Source organism: Marmota flaviventris, chromosome 2 (genome assembly GCF_047511675.1).
Source record: "Marmota flaviventris isolate mMarFla1 chromosome 2, mMarFla1.hap1, whole genome shotgun sequence".
Classification (NCBI taxonomy): Eukaryota; Metazoa; Chordata; class Mammalia; order Rodentia; family Sciuridae; genus Marmota; species Marmota flaviventris.
Window position 1 is genome coordinate 180414600 of NC_092499.1, and position 21549 is coordinate 180436148.

Here is a 21549-nt window from a genome sequence, read left to right on the forward strand (position 1 = left end):
AAAACAATACAAATTTAAATTTTAAAAAATACAGACAGGGCTGGGAATATAGATCAGTTGATAAGTGCTGTTCTTTTTCAGTACTGGGGATTGAATCCAGGGGTACTCTACTACTAAGCCACACCTCCAGCCCCCCCCTCCTTTCTGTACCAAGGATTGAACCCAGTGGTGTTTAACCACTGAGTGACATTCCTAGCCCTTTTTTGTATTTTATTTAGAGACAGGGTCTCACTGAGTTTTAAGACCTTGCTAAGTTGCTGAAGCTGGCTTTGAACTTGTGATTCTCCTGCCTCAGTCTCCTGAGCCACTGGGATTACAGGCATGTGCCACTATACCCAGCTCCAGCCCTTTTTATTGTTTATTTTGAGACAGGGTTCTCGCTAAATTGTCCAGGCTGGCCTCCAACTTGCAATCGTCCTGCCTCAGCCTCCCAAGTCAATGGGATTACAGGCGTGTGTGATCACACCTAGCTGAGATTATTCTTTTTTCTTGAATGGTCTTGGTACTCTTGTCAAAAATCACTTGGCCAGTGTATTGGATTTCAACACATAAAATAAAATTCATATTTATGAGTTCATACTAATAAAAAAGAATCAAATAAATAAATCAAGGAGAAGATATAACAGTTCTTCCTCAATTAGAATTCTAAGTAATAAGTGGAAAAATAAGGCGGGAAACAGAATCAACCCTGGGTAGTAATTACTGCAGATATGATGTACTGAAGGATGCAAAAGTGAAAATCTGAAGAGAAACAGACTTATATAATCTCAAAGTACCTTCCTCAAGACACTAACTACAAAAGAGAAGACTTAAAAAAAAAAATTTATATAGTAGAGAATGCTGGTAGACACAAACTTAACCATGAGATGAAGATAAAATACCATTAGGGTTAGAGTTAGAATAAGAGCAACATCATGAATAACATGCATTTCTGCCAAAAATGCATAATTTTAGCCTAATCATGAGAAAATAAAAGAATCTAATTTAAAATACATTCAACAAAAATAACTTCAAAAGTCCTGAATGAGAAAACTGCGGAACTTCCTTGGAGAAAACCAAGGAGATACAACAACTAAATACAATGTGAAATTCTGGACATGATCCTGAAATGAAAAAAAACTTCCTTAATAGAAAAGTGTACAATTCTATTACTGGGGGCATAGTGGCAAAGCACTTACCTAACAAATGCATGACCCTACGTTCAATCTCCAGCCCCACATCGAAAAAAGGAAAAGAAAAATACAAAATTCTAGTAAGGTCTATAGTTTACTTAATCATATTATGTGTTAATTTTTTGTTCTTGATAACTGTACTCAGTTATAAAAAACATTAACATTAGAAGAAGTGGGGTGAGGGATATAAGGAAATTATTTTTGCAATGTTTCTGTAAGTCTAAAATTAATTTAAAATAAAACTTTAAAAAAAAATGGAGATAAAACCATCTGTTACAGGGTTGGCTAAAAATTAATTTTAAAAATTAGAGAGTTCTATAGGGCTTAGTATGGAAGACTGCTCTCTGCCTCTAACCTTCATTAAATCAAGCTTGTTAAAAGTAATGTTCAAATAGTCTATATAAGTTATTTATTTTTGGCACTTAATCTAATTACTTTAATGGATATGCTAAAACTCTACGGTGTTGATTTATCAATTTTTCTTCTACCTATCTCCATCTGTGTTTTCTCTATTTTAAAGATATTTTGGGGGCTGGGGATGCGGCTCAAGCGGTAGCGTACTCGCCTGGCATGCGTGTGGCCCGGGTTCGATCCTCAGCACCACATTCACAAAGAAAGATGTTGTGTCTGCCGAAAACTAAAAAAAAATAAATATTAAAAATTCTCTCTCTCAAAAAAAAAGATATTTTGGGGGGATGGGGTTGTAGCTCAGTGGCAGAGGGCTTGCCTAGAAGGTGTGAGGCACATCCTCATAATCCTCAGAAACACATAAAAACATATAAATAAAATAAAGGTATTGTGTCCATCTACAACTAAAAAGAAATCTTGGGGCTAGGGTTGTAGTGGTGGTAAAGTATGTAATTAGCATGTACAAGGCCCTGAGTTTGTCCCCAGCACCACGTTAAGAAAAAAAAAATCCTTAAGAAGAAAAAAAAATCTTACTAGTCAAACAGAAGTTTGAATTCTCAAAATAAACATTAATAAGCAGAACTTCATAAAAAGATTTCACTATACACCCAGCAGAGTAGCTAATATTGAAAAGACTGACACTCCCTTGTGTTGGTGAAGGTTGCAACTAGACTCACATTTGGCTGGTAGGGGTATAAAATGACACATTTTTTTTTTTTTTTTTCAGAGTAGAAATTAGAAGTTTATTAAAGGACAGCAGAAAAGACTTCTCCCGGAGGAAGAAGGGGGCCCAAGAGGTGGAATCCCTAAAATGACATATTTTGAAAAAAAAAAAAAAAAAAAAGTCTAGTAGTTTCCAGTAAAACTAAATATATACTTGTTCAATGTCCCAGCAGTTGTATTCCTAGGTATTACCCAGGAAAAATGAAAACTTAAGTCCACAAAAAGATTTGTACAAAAATGTTCATAGCAGCTTCTTTCATAACAGACAAAAATTGAAAATAGGCCAAGTTTCCATTAGGAGGAAAATTAATAAATAAAATGTAGTGTATATATACATATACACAAAAAGCATCCAACAAGAAAAAATAATGCATGCAAAAACATAGGTTCATCTCAGAAACAAGCTGACTGAAAAAAAAACTTTATCCAAGTGTCATATTTTATTTCATTTATATAAAGTTCTAGAGTAGGCAAAACTAGTATATAGCTCAAAAATTTTTTTCACAACAATTGCCCCTTAAGTATAGGGGTGGGAACTGATTGGGAAGGGGCTTGAGGGAACTTTCTATTTCTTGATAGGAATCTGGGATACATAAAGGTATGCATTTGTCAAAACTCTGTGAACATACATTTAAGATTTGTGCACTTCATGGTATATAAATTTAACTTCAAGTTTAAAAAGTTTATAAATACACAGTGAACTCTAGTTGACGCTTATGTTGAACTATTTAGGGGGACATGTATGATATCTTCAATTTTGAAATACATCAAACATAACATTAACTGATGAATAGGTGAGTATGTGATAAAGCAAGCATACTAAATTATTAATGGTACAATGTTGGGAGGTAGATATAATAAAGGTTCATATTTGTTCTCTTTGGAATGTTTCATTATTAAATGTTGGTGAGAAAATTTAAAAATCAATATATTGTTAAGTGATCCACATAGTGGTAAACTCTTAAGTACAGCACAAAAATCATGATGGTCATAACCTCTGAGGTAGAAAGAATGATTATAATATGGAAGAGGAATCTAAGGGGCTTCAAAAGTATGACAAATGCTCTATTTCTTAAGTAGGGTAGTATAAACACAGGTGTTTATTATTCTTTAAATTATGTGAAGAATTTACATACACAAACACATACACATATATGTAAAATTATTATTATGAGGCAAAAAGAGATTTTAAAAATGAAGAAGAGTATTCAGGCCAGGTGAACTACCAGCGATCAAATGGGTCCTGATGTGTGAAGGAACATACTGGAAGAATAGAGAAAGCCGTTATGATCTGAGGTATAAGGGGGGCGGGGTTCAAGAGGAGCCTAAATAGGGTGCAAGCTAAATCATGCCTATGCTTTGGTCATGTACAATTCATAGGTTCTTCTCTCTCTCTCTCTCTCTCTCTCTCTCTCTGGTGATACTGGGAATTAAACTCAGGGTCTCACATATGCTAGGCAAGCATTCCACCACTGAGCTACATCCAAAGTCCTTTTTTATTTGTTTTGAGACAGGTCTCCCTAAATTACCCAGGCTAGGCTTGAACTTATGATCCTCCTGCCTCAGGCTCCCAGAGTTGCTGAGATTACAGGTGTGCACAACCATGCCTGACCAACTCAAAGGTTCTTTATCAGTTATCTTGAAAAAAAGCTTTTTGCTTTGGCAGGTGTGGTATGGGAGATTGAACTCAGGGTCTTCAGCATGCTAGGCATATGTTCTACCACTGAGCTGTGCCGCCAATCCTTGGAAAAAAGTTCTGTTGCCCTTAGTTTCACATTAGGCAACAAGAAATTCTTCTAACCAAAGGTGAGACAAAGGAGCATTTAGGAATTAGGCCTCAGGCAACATCTCTAAGGGAATTCACAGGATTTCCTAGATTGTCAGCCCCTCTTTATGCAAGTGTAGAAAGTATCTGTAGGGGCTTGGGGTGTAGCTAAGTGGTAGAGTATGCCCTTAGCTAGTGCAAGGTCCTGGGTTTAATCAAAAGAGAAAGAGAGATGGAAGGAGGAACAAAAGACAGAGAATCTAGGGCGGGGTTTGTGGCTCAGTGGTGGAGACTTACCTAGCATATGTGAGGCACTGGGTTCAATCCTTAGCACCACATAAAAATAAATAAAATAAAGGTACTGTGTCCATCTACAACTAACTAACTAACTAACTATATATATATACATATATATATGTATGTATGTATATGTATATATATGTGTATATAAAATATATACATATATATATTTTTAAAAGATAATCTAAAATATTTCAGCCAATTTACTTCCTTTGAGTACTTTAATTTAAAAAATGAGAACCTTTTGGGCTGGGGTTGTGGTTCAAGTGGTCCAGCCTGTGTGAGGCAATGGGTTCAATCCCAGCACCACATTAAAAAAAAATAAAGATATTGTATCCACCTAAAACTAAAAAATATATATAAAAAAGAGCACCTTTTGAATATTTTAATATCACCAATGAGCACCTTCTAATGTTCATTTTGCTAATTAGTAAGATATCCATCTTACCAATAAAAATCCAATCCAATTCTGACATTCACTATGCAAATTAACAAAGGTGATGTTTTTAGCTTTTGGTACTAGAGATTGAACCCAGGGGTGCTTTACCACTGAGTTACACCCTAGCCTTTTAATTTTGAGACAGGGTCTCACTAAGTTGCTTAGGGACTCAGTAAATTTCTGAGGCTGGTCTCAAACTTGCAATCCTCCTGCCTCAGTCTCCTGAGTCACTGGGATTACTGGCATGTACCATCACACCCAGCTTGAATTTTAGATACTATAACACCATGATAAAGAGTGAAAAATTTTAAGCTGAAGATAGCATTACTGTTAACAGATGTTAGGGAAAAGGAACCTGATCTCCCCTATGGCTCCTTAATAAGCTTCCATACACATAGTTCTACTCTTATCTCTCTTTAAAACTGTGCTGTCCCTAAGCCACATATGGCTATTTAAATTAACGGGAAATTAATTAAACTTAACAATTCAATTCCTCAGGTTCCTAGTACATTTCAAGTGTTCCATGGCCACATGTGGCTTGTGACTACTGACAATGCAAGACATAGAACGCTTCAGTCATCACAAAAAGTTCTATTGGACAATACTACTCTAAAGGAATGAAGTTTCATGAGAATTATACATTTCTGGGAATGGGAAATAACAATGAAGAGACATCCATACATAAATTTGAAAATTTGAAGAAAACACTCAGGTTCTGAGTTCATTTGATCATTTTTGATCTCTTCTCCCTGAATAATACTGCCATTCAGAAAGGAAGGAAACCATAAACCAGGAAAGCGGGAAAAGAACCTCAAAAATAAAGTTTTATCTCCTACTCCTCCCTGCTGATAGCATTTAACAAGAAATAAGCCAGGAAGTAGAAAAAGATGGTCTTGAAGAACTGAACCAAGTAGACTATTAAAAGCCACTCTCTTAGGGGAGCCCTAAACACATACCCAGGAGATGAGGATTTACTCTGCAAATCTTGTTAGCAGCCCCCAGGTTTCAGTTTGCTTCTCTGCTCGCAGTGATTGATTCAAGATAATGTGTTACTGTTGATGTCTGAGTAGAAAATGATTCTTTTTTCTTGTGCTTAAAATGTATTTCAGGTATCACTTTGTTTTAAGACATGGTCTTAGATTTGCCTTGAGGAATAGTGTCCTGAAATGATAGAGTAGAGTATTTACTGGGTCTATTTATAAAAATCGAGGCTGCACTTAATCTTTCAGGACTACTCCTGTTACACAGTGAGGCATACCTGGAATTCTTAAAAAAGAAACTTCAGCAATCCTTTGATAGCTTGCTGTTTATAAACCCTGCAGCCAACTTTAACCTAGGGGATCACACTGAAAATTTCCCAGTGGACAGGTGAACCTTCTTTTTTAATTTACAGCTACTCCTGTCCATGTCTCCCCCTACCCTTCTTATAAGTCTCCTTTTTGGCTACACAGCAAATACTGACTTAAAATGTGTATATAAAAGTAAATGTACGTAAGAAATGCTAGAAAAATGATACCTTATATTTTTTATTTATTTTTTTTGTGGTGCTGGGGATCAAACCCAAGATCTCAAGCATGCTAGACAACCCCTCTCCTACTAAAACACATCTTCAGCCCAACCTAAATCAACTTTTAACTGTTTTATTATAAAACTGCACAAAGTAAATAGAAATCTTGGTGATTGATTATTAAGCAAATGTCCTTGTAGCCATGACCCAGCTCAAAAAAACTTTCTATCCATTCCCCAAGGTCTTCCATGCTCCCAGACCCAACCAGAATCCACTATTCCTTCTAAAGTGATGATGAACCTGGTTTTTACAGTAATTACTTCCTTGTATTATTTTATGGTTTTTCACTTACCTATACATCCCTTCACACTATATTTAGATTTTTTAAAAAAATAATACAATTTTTAAGTCTCTCTTTTAATTTACAGCTACTCCTGCCCATGTCTCCCCTCACCCTTCTTATAAGTCACCTGTTCAAGAACCCAGGGAATTTTACCTACAGAACTTCACACAATCTGGTTTTTCCAACTATGCACCTTTTCTTCAACATTTCTTGGAAACTGCAGCTGGTTGCAGAGGCTTGATCAATTTTGGATTTGATCCCTTTGGCAAAACTTTGCTGGTAATATATTCTCTTGAGAGGAGGCATAATTTGGTTTGTTTTTGCAGTGCTGGGGACCAAACCCTAGGGCTTACACATGTTAGGCAACTACTGAACCCTTAAATCACATCCTCAGACTAATTTTTGGTTTTTATGTCAGTTGTTATTGATGCTTAATGCCTAGACCAATAGGGGTTGCAATATGATGTTATCCTATCACTTTGTCTTCATTTGTAAGTTAGAATAATTTTATAAAGATGTTTCCCCTCATCTACTATATGGTACCTACTAGTATAAGAAAGGTAAGACATGTACTTATTTTTTTCCTTTATCTAGTTTTCAAAATAATAAATTGGTTTCCTGTGAATTCTCCTAACTTAACCAATTAGGTTTCCTTTTGGTATCATTATGAATCTCTTGATTTAAGTATATTTATAAGTTTTAATCTACTGTAAATCTTATCCTATTGAAACTCAAATTATCCACCTTTAGTCACTGGGAACTTCAAGTCATATCCTGAGTCCTGTTTTAAAAAAAAAAAAATTTAAGTTTTACATGGACACAATATATTTATTTATTTTTATGTAGTGCTGAGGATTGAACCCACTGCCTTATATATTTAAGGCATGTGCTCTACCACTGTCTGGTACCACAACATTCCAGGATCATCCTGTACATTTCCTGCCCTGAAAATGGAATCGACCACTTCTCTAAGAAAACTCAGTTTCTTTTAGTGGACAAATGGTGGTTTGAGATCACAATCTGGGTACTAAGACGCTTGCAGATAATGGGTTGGTCATTGTTTCCATACCTTTTGGTGAACAAATGAACACACTTACTCTCTCTCAAATACTTACAGGAGCCAAGAAGGTAATAAATGAGTTAATGTGATAGAGATGACACATGGGACTATGGTAAAGAGAGTATGCTCTATGTAAAGGCAAAAATCCTCAAAAGAAGCTGGAAATTCAAAATTTTAACATAATTTTTTAAAATAGTGACAACGAATTCAAAACAAAATTAAATACTACGGTGAAATGAAATCCATCTGTGGGTCAGATTTGGTCCATGGGTTACGTGTACCCTCAATCTGAAAAATTTAACTAGGAGTTATCCCATAAGATACATTGTTATTAATATATAAAAATATTTAGAGAACAGATTTCTCAAACTGTTTCAGAAAAAGTCAAACTATACAAAGGAAAGGTAGAAAATAATTTTTTTCTTTCTGTCCTAGGGATGGAACCCAGGGCTTTGAGCATGCTAGGCAAGATTCTACCACTGAGCTATATCACCAGCCCTCAAAAGGAGAAAAAATGTACCTCCCTCCCTTTATCTACATAAAACAGGAGGGAGAACAACATTTTCTATAAGAAACCATTTTCTTTCATGGTGTGAGAAGGAAAAGATCAATTTTCAGAATAAACTCTTTAAAGCAAGTTGGAACCTAACAAAGTTTTTATACCTAAACTTTTGGAATCTGAAGAGACTCAGGAGAGATATTTTACAAGACAGGTAAAAAAATGAATCCTAAATGTATGACCAAGTTCTTACCCTCATTTTTACCTTTTCTAAAAAGAAAAGAAGTTAACAGCATTGTCACCTCTGCTCTGGCACCCTCCAGGAAGCAGCAGAGACAACAAAAAGCTGCTGGAGAAAGAAAGAGCAGAGTGTGAAAATTCTAAATAAGGCCTCAGAGAAGGGCTGGGGAAGGACCCAGATATCAAGAAAGACCTGAGTGGGGTTGCCTCCTTTAGTTTGAGCTATTATCATGTAACCTGCCCAAGCACCAGAAAGTAAGTTACAGGATTCATTTTTTCAGTTCAAAGACAAGAAAAGCTCATACTGGATTAAAGCAAAAACCAAAGGAGCACTCACAAGGTATTTTCCCCTAGTGTCTATTATTGTCCTTGAAAGAAAACAGAACCTCAAACAAACCACAGGGGTCCAAGGCTGTAGGAATCCCAAGCAAAAGGAAAGCAGGAACTAGAAACTTCCTGGACTTCACCATGAGCATCTCAGCAAACCTCCCCTAGTCTTCCTCAGCCTCTTGATGTACTTGGTTTTTCCTTCACTGTAGCCTCCAGATCCTGTGCATGTTAGGACTATTTTATTCTGCATGTGATCAGATCATAACACTGTAAGCTTCTCTCTAATTTGGAAACTAGGCTCCAAGCCAAGGTCAGAGGAAGAACAAAGTTGGGGGAGGGGAACAGATGGGCTCAAACTACCAGTGATTCACCAGGGAGCCAGATGCAGCACCCCTGCCTTTGATCCTGGGCCTCAAGAGGGAAGAGAAAAATAGCTTTGACTCTGGCACTGATGAGACACTCACTAGCTTATCCATTATCTACCTTTTACAGTATATAGAAACTCAGCAGAATGGAGGCAGGTTTATAGTGTCAAAGGTGGAAATACAAACTAATTTACAGTTCCTCTGGCTCCAGAAAAGAAATAATTATCCTTTCCCCTCATTACCTTATGTAGCTATAGACTGGTAGCCAGGTCCTTTCCATGAACATCTGAATACTAATTACTACTCCTATGATCCACTGAGAGCAGACACTGTTCTGGATACTAGACATATCTTAATCCTTTGCAGTATTAATTTTTATATATAAATATATATATATATATTTTTTGGTGGTGCTGAGGATCAAACCCAGGGCCTCACACATGCTAGGCAAGGGCTCTACCACTAAGCTATATCTCCAGCCCAAGTACTATTATCCAACGTTGTAAATAAAGAAACCAAGGGAGAAAGAACTTAAACAGTAACTGCTCCAGGGTCACAGAGCTAATAAATATCCTAATCGAGATGTCAGAAACTGTATTCTATTTTCCTATACCGTAACATAAATTTTTTCAAACATGCAGAAAATCTGAAATAATACAATATCAAGTTGTGTGATGGTGTACAAGTGCATCCCAGCCACTAAGGAGGATAAAGCAGGAGGATCACAAGGCTACCCAGAGCAACTTAGCGAGACCTTGTTTCAAAAAACAAAACAAAAAAATAAAATAATCAACTTTATGTCACTAGATTAAAGATTACCACTTTGCCATGTTATTTCTAAGTATACAAATTAATTTTTGCTGAAGTACCTAAAAATTGTACATATCATGATACTTCTCCCCAAAACACTTGTGCATGCAGCTCATAAAAATAAGGATATTCTCCTTCATAGCACAAGAAGTTAATAATAGTTCTCTAAAAGCACCTAATATTTTTATTTATCTTCAAATTTTTCTAACAACCCCTAAAACAACTCTATATCTTTTTTCCACACCAGAATTCAATCAAGAACCTCTCATTCCATTTGGCTTTTTTTTTAATATTTATTTTTTAGTTATAGGTGGGCACAATATCTTTATTTTATTATTTTATTTTTATGTGGTGCTGAAGATCAAGCCCAGTGCCTCATGCATGCTAGGCGAGCATTCTACCACTGAGCCACAGCCCCCAGTCCTCCATTTGGTTTTTGTGTCTCTCTAGTCTTGAAACTTGAAACATGACATTGACTTTGTCTTTCTTTTTTTTGTTTTCTTTTCTTTTTTAATGGCACTGGGATAGAACCTACTGGTGCTCTACTACTAAGGTACATCCCCACTCTTTTTTATTTTTATCTTGAGACAGGATTCTGCTAAATTGCCAAGACCGGCCTCAAACTTGTGATCCTCCTGCCTCAGCGTCCTGAGTTGCTGAGATTAGGGGCTATGGCACTAAGCCCAGCATGACCTTGACAATTTGAAGAGAACCAGATCAACTGTCTTACAGACCATTTTGGTGTGTTCTATTACTCCCTATAGTATCATTTAAATTATTCCTCTGTTCTTTCATTTCCTAAAAACTAGTAAACAGATCTAAAGGCTTAATTAAAGTCAACTTCTTAGGTAAGAATATTTGAAAGTTAATGCTATGTACACAGATTGCATCACACCAAGAAGCACATCTTAGCAAGGTACATGGGCACATGCCTGTAATCTCAGCAGTTTGGGAGGCTGAGGCAGGAAGACTGCAAGTTCAAAGGCAGCCTCAGCAACTTAGTGAGACCGGTCTCAAAAAAAAAATAAATAGAGGTTGAGGACATGGCTCTGTGGTTAAGCACCCCTGTGTTAAATCCCCAGTACCAAAAGACAACACAAAACAAAAAAAGAAATGCATTTTTTCAATTGTTCCACTGTAAACAATTTGAGTAGGATCATGTGTTTGACCTGAGACTTCTAGAACACTCCTTTGTACAGATGTGATTTCCTTTTTTTTTTTTTTTTTTTGGGGGGGGGGGGTACCAGGGATTGAACCAGGGGCCTTAACCACTGAGCAACATCTTTGACCCTTTTTAAAATATTTTATTTAGAGACGGGTCTTGCCAAGTTGCCTAAGGCCTTGCTAAAAAAATAAAATAATCAACTTTATGTCACTAGATTATTTTATTTTTTTGCCTAAAGCCAGCTGAAGCTGGCTTTGAACTTGTGATCCTCATCTCTCAGCCTCCCAGGCCGCTGGGATTGCAACCACACCGGCTCCTTTGTTATTAATAAATAATTTAGAGGGTGGAAAGTGGGGGTGATAAAATTTTGGCACCATTCAAAATTATATACATTCTCTAAAAACTATTCACTTGATTTTAGCATCCATTGATGATCTTTGCTAGGTTCAATAATTTCATTGGCGATTTGCTATTCTATCATTTCTACATTTATAAATTGGCTTTCATCTATTTAGAAGCAGTCTCTTTATTCAACTGGGGAAGCTAAAACTAATAAGCTCAGTATAAGGCAGCCCCACCCACCCACCCAATGGTCTCATGCATGTTAGGCAAGAACTCTACCACTGGGCTACAGTACTAGCACTTTTTATTTTAGTTTGAGGGTGGGTCTCACTAAGTTGTCCAGGCTTTGAACTTGCAATCCTCCTGCCTCAGCTTATTGAGTAGCTGGGATTATAGGTATAAGCTATTGTACCTGGGTAGTTCTTTCCTTTCAGTTATTTTCAATGTAAGAAACTGGGGGCTGTGGATGTGGCTGAAGCAGTAGCGCGCTCGCCTGGCATGCGTGCGGCCCAGGTTTGATCCTCAGCACCACATACAAACAAAGATGTTGTGTCCGCCGAAAACTAAAAAATAAATATTAAAAAATTCTCTCTCTCTCTCTCTCTTTAAAAAAAAAAGAAAGAAAAGAAATTGGGAACAATGATGGTATATCCAATTTTTTTCTCTAATCAACTCTCTTCTGAACTTCATTATGAACACATGGATTTTAATTTATTCAACGTTCTATAATCCCTTATAATCTTTATTCTTTTGGTGCTCAAAATATCCCAAATTTGGCCAGTAAGGGTTCTTTGAGTTGGTTTCAGAGTTCTGACATCACCCTGTTAACGTATGAGACTACTCTGCTTTCCATCTTAACAAGACGTCCCCATCAAGCTTGTGCTTTTCTATAGTATCTTATACAATCATTCCAGGAAGAAATGTGTGCCCGCAGAGGGCTTCTAGAAACTGAGAAAACCAGAATGTCAAGAGCAGATCCATCGTGGGTTTGTGGTTATTTAAAACATTCTAAGTTGGAAGTTGGAAGAACATTTGGGATCATCCAACCACCTGTGATGATACTTACAACATTGCTAGGACTCCCTAATAAGTGCCATTTTCCACTGGCCTAAAAACTGATTCACAGGGAGCTTACCTCACTTGGAACATCCCATTCTGTCACAGGGCTGCCTTTCACTGAGCTCATTAGTTCTAATTTCTCTCTTTCGAGCCTTTGGATTTCTGTGAACTCATGCCTAATGGGTCCACTTAATGGTTTAGGAGGAACTCAGTTCTAAAAGATAATTTCCTCTTCTGTTCTCGCTCTCATATTTAAACAGGTGTGTTTGTTTCCTGGAAGTGACTGAATTAATTTTCCAAATACTCTATCATGACTCAGAAGGCCCTACTGACCTACAAGCCACTTTACATTCTTAAATAAAAAAATAGTTAGAGGTGGAATTTTAATTTCTACACAAATGCGGTCCTGAAATTCATCTCAAAACTCTTCCTATTCCTGTTTCCCAGATACAGACTGCTGCCAGCTGATTCCACCACCTAAAAATCCCCTGCATCCAGACCCTCACCTCTCAATTTCCTCTGACAATGGTCTAACCTTCCCAATTTCAGTGTCTTCTATGCTCAACCACCCCATAGGTTACTAGCACAGCAGTCTTCCTGGAATACTCCCTGCTTGGCAACTGTACCTGCTTTATCTCTGCAGAGTCAGAGATATTGAGTGCTTAATAAATAGCACTGGATATTCGGGCAGGGAGACTAAATAAATTGACTAGCTGAGTTGCCTAACCTCATGACACAGTTTTATTGTCCACTGTTCTCAGGAGGAAATTTCCTTGAGTTTTAAACAAAAGTCATTTTATATAAAGCAGTATTTAGAAATGGACTAACAAATTATTTGGAAAGTTTAGGTCAGCCCAAGTGTTTTTGTTGGTCTGTTTATTGGTAATACTACCTAGGGCCTCATGCATGCTAGGGAAGTACTCTACCACTTAGCTATACCCCTAGTCCTTTTTTCTATATTATTTATTTTATATCTAGTTGCATAAAAGTTCTGATTGCATGCATTCTCTTTAAGGCTCAGACTTTCTAAAGAATAAACTGCACAGTATTAAGAAAATATAAGGACTGGGGTTGTGGCTCAATGGTAGAGCACTCGCCTAGCATGTGTGAGGCACTGGGTATGATTCTCAGCACCACATATAAATAAATGAATAAAATAAAGGTCCATCAACAACTAAATATTTATATATATAAAGAAAATATACATAGTATATTGTTATATGGAAAATGATTGGATCAACATGAATATAGAAAGAAAATCAAAACAAAATAATTCATTGTATGGTGACACATCTAATTGAACTAGCGATTATAAATCCAACTTGAAAAGCCAGTGCTGGCAGACTGGGAGGTAGCTGGTTCACTTCTTTGTAGATACTGATGGTGGCACTACAACTGGCTTTTTCTGTGGAGAACAATTTGATCTTGCATAATAAGAATATATAACTTTTTAGTCTCAGATCCAGTGAATCATCTGGAGAAATATAACTTAAGAAAATTACTTAGAGAAAACCAAATTTCTATACTATACCCTGCCCAAATATCCAGTGCTATTTACTGAAGACCATATCTCAAATTCCCCCAAATAAAAGAAAGACCAACCTAATCATGTATCACTATATACACCAAAAGATATATTACAAAGTCACCTATACTGACAAGCAAATGTTCTTTTTGCACAAGAGGATGCATATTATTAGCTTTAGTAAGAGTGTTAAGAATGAAGACTCTGAAATCAAGACACTTCTGGATTTTTGAATCTTGGTGTTACCTCCTGCATGCTTCTTGCCAGCCATGTGACCTTAGGTAAAAGATTTAACCTCCCAACATTCTGTTTTAATTCATGTGCCTAATATGTATAATACCAAACAAACCTATTGCAAATAATATGACCTGTCCCACAAAATCCATATGGGGCTGAAGTGAGATGATGCCTGCAGTGCTTAGTATAGTGCCTGAATTACTATCATATTTATTGATCACCTAGGATGTTCCTGTCATTGCAACAAGTGTACCCATTACATTTAATTTTTTTAAAGAACTTTAGAAAATAAGTGCTATTTTTAATATATATTTTTTTAGTTGTTGATGGGCCTGTATTTTATTTATTTATATCAGTGCTGAGAATTGAACCCAGTGCCTCACACATGCTAGGCAAGTGCTCTACCACTGAGCTACAACTGGTGAGTGCTATTATTAAAAAAAAAAAAAGAAGAAGAAAGAAAAAAACTTAAAAAGAAATGAGCTCAGAGGAATCTATGTACATTAGGTGAGAGAAGAATACAAGATGGTTGATAGATCCCAAATACAATTATGTAAAATGAAAAGCAGTTTCACATTTGCAAAGAAAAAACACAGAACTAAAGATCACTTAGTCTACTTTCTTTAAAGTTAGTCAAGTTTCTTTGTTTGTCTTTTCAAGTAGAAGCAAGCAGATATTAGTTGGGGGCCCCAGTCCCATTGCCTTTATTGATCCATTCCCTTCCTTCCTCCCAGCAGGGACCAGGCTATGTATTAAACATCACTTGAGCACTGGTTTCTAACCAGCAAGTGCTTACCTGGAGGAGATAGAGGAGTCCTGGGACAAACAAGGTGACTGGATACAGAGACTGGTATGTTGCTAAGGCAAGAAAAATAGCACTGAGGAAAGCACTGCCTGTAAAAAGAAATAAGCGTATGGAATAATCCAGCTTCATCAATCAAGATTAGACTCAGCAAGTCTTTATCAACATGAAACTTTCATAACTGTTCAAATAATCACCTGACGCGCTTCCTGGTGCACAAGGTGCTCTTGAAACTCACACAGAGTGAGAGCTTCGTGGCTTGATTTCCCATAAAAGGAAACCAAGGAAGTCAAAACCATCTACCTTTAGCAACCTGGGATACCACAAGCATATTTCTTGTGAAATTTTCAGACCCAAAATGATTCTACAAAACTTTAGCCCAAAGATGTATAAAGAGATTGAGTCTACTAACATCCTACTTAATGTACCAATTTATTAAGCCTGCAATGATTGCTTATGGTATTCAGAACTGTGAAACTATCCCTTTAGATTTCACAACATCCCATCACTCTTTACAACACTCCTTCTTTATGTGCTATCTTCAGATCATGAGTTTCTTTTTTCTAAATTAAAATATAATAAATTTTACTAATAATGTCCCCATTTCCTACATAAAATATACTGCTATGAAATCATTCAATATGATACAAAAGAATCTGTAATGATATGAAAAGATATTTAACCTTCCTATTAAGTGAAGGTTATAAAAGAGGTAAATTCTGTGTTCCTTAAAAAAAAAAAAAAAAATAGACCTTGAAGTTCAAAATAATTAACTCTGGATGGTGGTGAAATTATAAATGATTTTCCTTTCTTTGCTTCTCTAAATACTTTAAAACTTTCTAAAATGAACTGCTTTGTTTTTGTCTAGGAAAACAACTGATTTCTCTTTTAAAAAAAAATCAAAAATCAGCTTTTCCCTTTCAAATGGTTTAAGACATCAGGGCACACAAAAATCAAGGCTAGAGAGTTTGAGTTTACAAGGGGGATTTCAAAGCAGCCCAGAAATCATTTGTTATAACTGATGGTTCAAGGTTGGTGTCTTATAATGATGATGTTTCATAAAAATGACAATATCCAGGGCTGGGGCTGTAGCTCAGCGGTAGCGCACTTGCCTGGCTTGTGTGAGACACTGGGTTCGATTCTCAGCACCACATATAAATAAAGGGCCTACTGTTCACTGAAAATAACAGACATCTTCTTCAATGATGTTTCATAAAAACAAGCTATTCAGTCCAAGGAGTTTTATCCCTTTCCCAACTCACTCTAGGGACAAACAAAAGGCACTTTTGCCCACCAAAGTGGTCTATATATTTGAAACATCTAAAAGCCACCTTGGGAGAAAGAGGGTTATGAATCTGATAACTTCATAGAAAAGGGAATGAAAAAACTTTGAGCATTAAATCCTTCAAACCAAGGAAACATGACAGCTAGAAACAATCCTGGTAGATAGAAAGTAGAAAGATGGAAGAAAAAGGAGGAAGCACCAGAAGGATCCTTCTTTTTTTTTTTTAAATCAATGTGTGAATTAGAGATAAACTTGTGGTCAGTCATTTTTTCCTAAATATTTATTTTTTGTTGTAGATGGACACAATACCTTTATTTTATTTTTATGTGGTGCTGAGGGTCGAACCCAGTGCCTCACGCATGCTAGGCAAGCGCTCTACCCCTTGAGCCACAATCCCAGCCCCAACCAGAAGGATCCTTCTAGAAGGGTTTAGAGCTCTGCTGAGCTGTCCTTCCCTGTCCTCCTTCTATCAGAAACCCATCTTTCAATGGTCACTTGAAATGACTCTTCCTTTATGAGCCCAAGCAAAGGTGGTAACAGTCACTACAACTAACATTTATTGCTCACTTAGTAGGTTCTAGACACTGTATTGAACCCTCTACAACAAAAATGTGTTAGACTCCACTCAACATTGATTGCTTTATATTAATTATCATGCCATGCCATTATATCTTATTTTCTAAACAAAATGAAAGGCATCTAGAGATTAATCACAAAGCTCTGTATTATTATTATTATTTTGCATATCTAGGTCAATATTTATGCAGAAATGGCAATATGGCTTTTGCAAACACATTCAAAATCAGATTTATAGTTATGCTGACATAAAATTAAGAGGCAGAATGTGTATGTCTGTGTTAATACATTTTGCATGTTTAAAAAAAAAATTGAACTTAACACCAAGCTATGCCTCCAGCCTGCATCTTGTTTGTTCTTATGTAGTTTCCTTTTCTCCTGAAGTCATTCTCTTTGTTTGCGTTCATATACCAAAATTTGAATAAAGTCTTATGTGCCCTCAAAAAAAAAAAGCCCCTCAGGAAACATCACAACATTGGTAAACCTTTACTTTTTTGGTTCATTTTCTTGTAACAGCTTTTCTGAGATAGAAATCACAATTCATTGGAGATAGTGGCACACATCTGTAATCCCAGTAACTTGGGAGGCTAAGGCACGAGGATCACAAGTTCAAGGTCAGCCTCAACAACTTCGTGAGACCTGTCTCAAAAGAAAAAATGAAAAGGGCTGGGGATGTAGCTCCTTCTCTCACTCTGGGTTCAGTCCCTGGCTCAAAACAACAACAACTAAGAAAGAAAGAGTTAATATGTTTTCAGATAAGCCAGAAGAGGCAAGAAGGATGGTTAGGAAGGCAGAAAGTTGGAATGGCATGTGCTCGAGGTAGGGACAGGGAAGATAAAAAAGAAAAGTAAAATATGACTTCAAATATTTTAGAAAAACTGTATAATAAGAAAACACTGCTGGAGTTTGCTCTATGGCAAGCATGTGCTGAGTGCCAGGGAGACTGGTGACTCAGTCTCTGACTTCAGGGATCTCCCAGTAAACAATTACAAAACATGGGAGGAAAGTACAGGAAGCAGACCTAGCCCATCAGGGGAAGTTGACACCTGAGTTTTGAGCAGTGAGGAGGCGAGGCCTGGCATCCAAGGAAACAGCATGTGTAGGGGCAGGAGCATGAGAGAGAATGGTATGCTGCGGGTGGGTGAAATGGTAACTAGATCAGCATGGCTAAACAAGGAGAGCTAAGAGGAGTGATTGGAAGAGGATCCAATCCTGTGGGTGCTGGTAACATTCTGCCTCTTAATCTGAATGTTGGAATTCATCATTTTGTAAAAATTCATTTACCTCTACACTAATGATTTGGACATTTTCTATATAATGTTATACTTCAATAAAAAGTTGCATTCAAAAAGTCTCAGTAAGCAGACAGGGGTCAGATCATGGAGAGCTTAGTTTGCACAATCATCCAAAAATATCTATCTACAGGCCCAGACAGAACTTTCGAAATAATGCCTGAGAAGGAGCCTTGTGAGGAAGGAACTGTGCCAACAGGGTTATGAGTTTTACCCAAAAATGATACAATTTACCATTGTCTGTTACTGCAGCCCAGATGTTCAGACAGTAGGTTTTGAACAAGGCTTGGCCTTTAGCCTGACCACAGGAACATTAGGGTAAATCAGTCAAGGGGGGTATGTGCATTGGCTGTGGTATCAAGGAATGTCATTATCTACGCAATCTAGATCTTAATATGTTTTCTAACTCTCTGTATTAGGATGGGGGCCAGGACAAGCCTCAGCAAGCCCTGGGATAACGATGTACCTCTACAGCTGGCACCTTGATCTGGCCTGGATTGGTAGTACAGTTGCAGGGCAGAGCAAGAATGCAGCCAAGGAGGGCCATGGGGACTCTTCAGGACATGGACTTCAAGGAGAGTGAGAGGAGAATCAGAGACTGAGTAACACCAGTGACCCATCCCAGAGCAGGCAGTGGGACAGACTGGAATTTGATCAAAAGGGCTAAGGTCCCACAGGACTATCAGAAAAGGAAGTTGCACCAGGGTCTGAGGCAACAAGCAAGACTTCCCAAGAGTTCGAGGTGATGCCAGGGGCAGGGCCCAGTGTACTACATCCCTTGCCAAGTGTGCTTTTCTAACAGAACAGGATCTCTCAGGGAAGCCCATCCACACTACTGATGATGAAGGTGTTCTGTTCCAGCCACAACTGTCAGCACTTCACATGTCTTAAGTCATTTAGTTTTGAACAGCCAACAATAAAAAATTAAAAAAAAAAAAATAAATAAAAACAAATTAAGTCATTTAGTCTTTCCATTACTACAGGAATTAGGTCTTATTACTATTCTCATCTTATAGATGAGGAAACTGAAGGACAGAAATTGTTTGCCCAGGGTCACAAAGCTACTGAACAACAGGAATAGGATCTGAACCCAGATTGTCTCACGCAAGAACTCATATTCCTTAACTACATCACTACACCACCCTCTGGATTTCAATCTCTGACTGAACCATAAAAATTATAATACACAGGGGCTAGAGCTGTGGCTCAGTGGTAGAGTGCTTGCCTAGCACATGTGAGGCACTGGGTTCGATCTTTAGCACCACATTAAAATAAAATAAAGATATTGTATCCATCTATAACTGAAAATATTTTTGAAAAATTACAATACACAAAACAACTATTTGTTCAATGGATTCTGCTAAGCAGAGAGGTTGAGCATTTCATGTTTCTCATGTACTCCTTCTCTCACTCTAGGAAGTAGATCTCTTAATCAAATGGAAAGTCCTGAGGCTGCATTATCTGCACAAGACTACAGAGATGGTAATTAGAATAAGCAGACTTCGAAATTCGGTCAATCTGACAAACCTGATCTTGGGCTGCTTCTCTTTTGGGTCCTTGAGTCTTCTAGGACTCCACTGCAGGGTGTTCCTCTACAAGAATCCCAAATGGAAGTGATAGGATCGACAGGCTTCAGGATCATCAAGATTGCACTCTAACAAGAGAAGCTCTCCTTCTAATTTTCTTCCTTATCTTTCCTGAGACCCTTTATAGATCTCAAAGAGTCTTTAGAAAGTGACAATAATATCACCAACTATTGCCACTACTTGCAAAGCATGCACCATCTCATTCATTTTGTGTGGGTGGATGGGTGGTACTGGTGACTGAATCATTCTTTACATTCACTCAGTAGATAGAGGCTATTTCAATCCCCATGGTACACATAAGGAAACTGAGGACCACAACTATAAAGTGACTTGCCCAAGGTGTTATAGCCTTGGAATCAGTGGAGCTACAATTAGCTATCAGATCAGTCTAACATAAGAGCAGTCTGAGTTCTTAATCACCTGTCTGCCTTCTGATAGTACATCCTGATCCTTCTGTTTTCTTAACAAGCCAAGTCCTAACCCAGAACCTCTTTTGGTGGAATAAGGGAAGATGAAAGGATCTTCAGGTGGCAAACTAAGAATTTCTAGTCTGGAATATCTCATTGTTGAAAAACACCAATGGTGAACAAGCAGCAGCACCCATTAAGATCTATTTTCCTTTTTAAAGCTGAATGAAGACTTCTGCACAGGAATGGAGTATTTTAATTAGCTCACTGAAAGGCAGAATACTTTCTGACCAAAGCAACAGTCTTCAAAGTGAAATCCAAGCTGCTCCACTAAAACTAACATCAGCCCTTCCCACAGACCTATGTTTCCCTGCCAACACTCTGATAAGGACATCATAATACAATGGCCTAAGCTTGGCTTGGACTTCATTTCTCTGTGTGTCCCAGGTGATCCTGGGCTACTACAAAGTAAGTCAAGGAAGAGTAGGTAAAATTCAAGAGGACATAACAAATAAGGTCATTCCCTTCTGTGTAGCACCTACTTCATGGAAGTCTAGGGACTTCTACTGTTCCTATCTTTTTATCACTCAAGTAAATTTAACTTATTTTTAATTATGTGCTCACTTAAGAAACTTTGGAATAAAATAGTAATGAAAAATCCACTAAAAACTTACTTTACAAAGACAAGTATTGGGGCTGGGGATTGTGGCTCAGTGGTAAAGTGCTCGCCTAGCATGGAGCTACAATTAGCTACCAGATCAGTCTAACATAAGAGCAGCCTGAGTTCTTAATTACCTGTGTGCCTTCTGATAGTACATCCTTCTGTTTTCTTAACAAGCAAGTCCTAACCCAGAACCTCTTTTGATTTGATTCTCAACACCACATATAAATACATTCATTAAATAAAGGTCCACTGACAACTAAAAAAATATTTTTAAAAAAGACAACTATTATCTTTTGGGGGTCTATTTTGTATTTTTATTATCATTTTAATATAGTTGAAGTTAATTACAATATATGACTCTGTATTCTGCTTAAACTACAAATGTATTTTCACAAATTTTTTTTGGTAATACTGGGATTGAATCCAGAGCCTCATGCATGCTAAGTAAACACTCTACCACTACACTCCAAGTCCTAATTTTTTTTTTTCTTTTATGTTACTGGGGATTGAAACTGAGGCCCTTCACCACTGCATTATATCCTCAACCCTTTTAATTTTTGAGACAGGGTTTCATTTAGTTGTTGAGGCTGGCTTTGAACTTATCATCTTTCTGCCTTAGCCTCCCAAGTAGCTGGGATTATAGGTGTG

General features: G+C 37.2%; 1 protein-coding gene across 1 annotated transcript in view; it reads right to left on the reverse strand.

Annotated features, from left to right (window-relative positions):
- Pigu (phosphatidylinositol glycan anchor biosynthesis class U) overlaps positions 1-21549 on the reverse strand; it is a 90231-nt gene that overhangs the window by 34939 nt on the left and 33743 nt on the right. The window contains exon 7 of the mRNA XM_027945319.2: positions 15086-15183. Within this exon, the coding sequence (XP_027801120.2) occupies positions 15086-15183 (98 nt within the window). The remainder of the gene's footprint in view (positions 1-15085; positions 15184-21549) is intronic.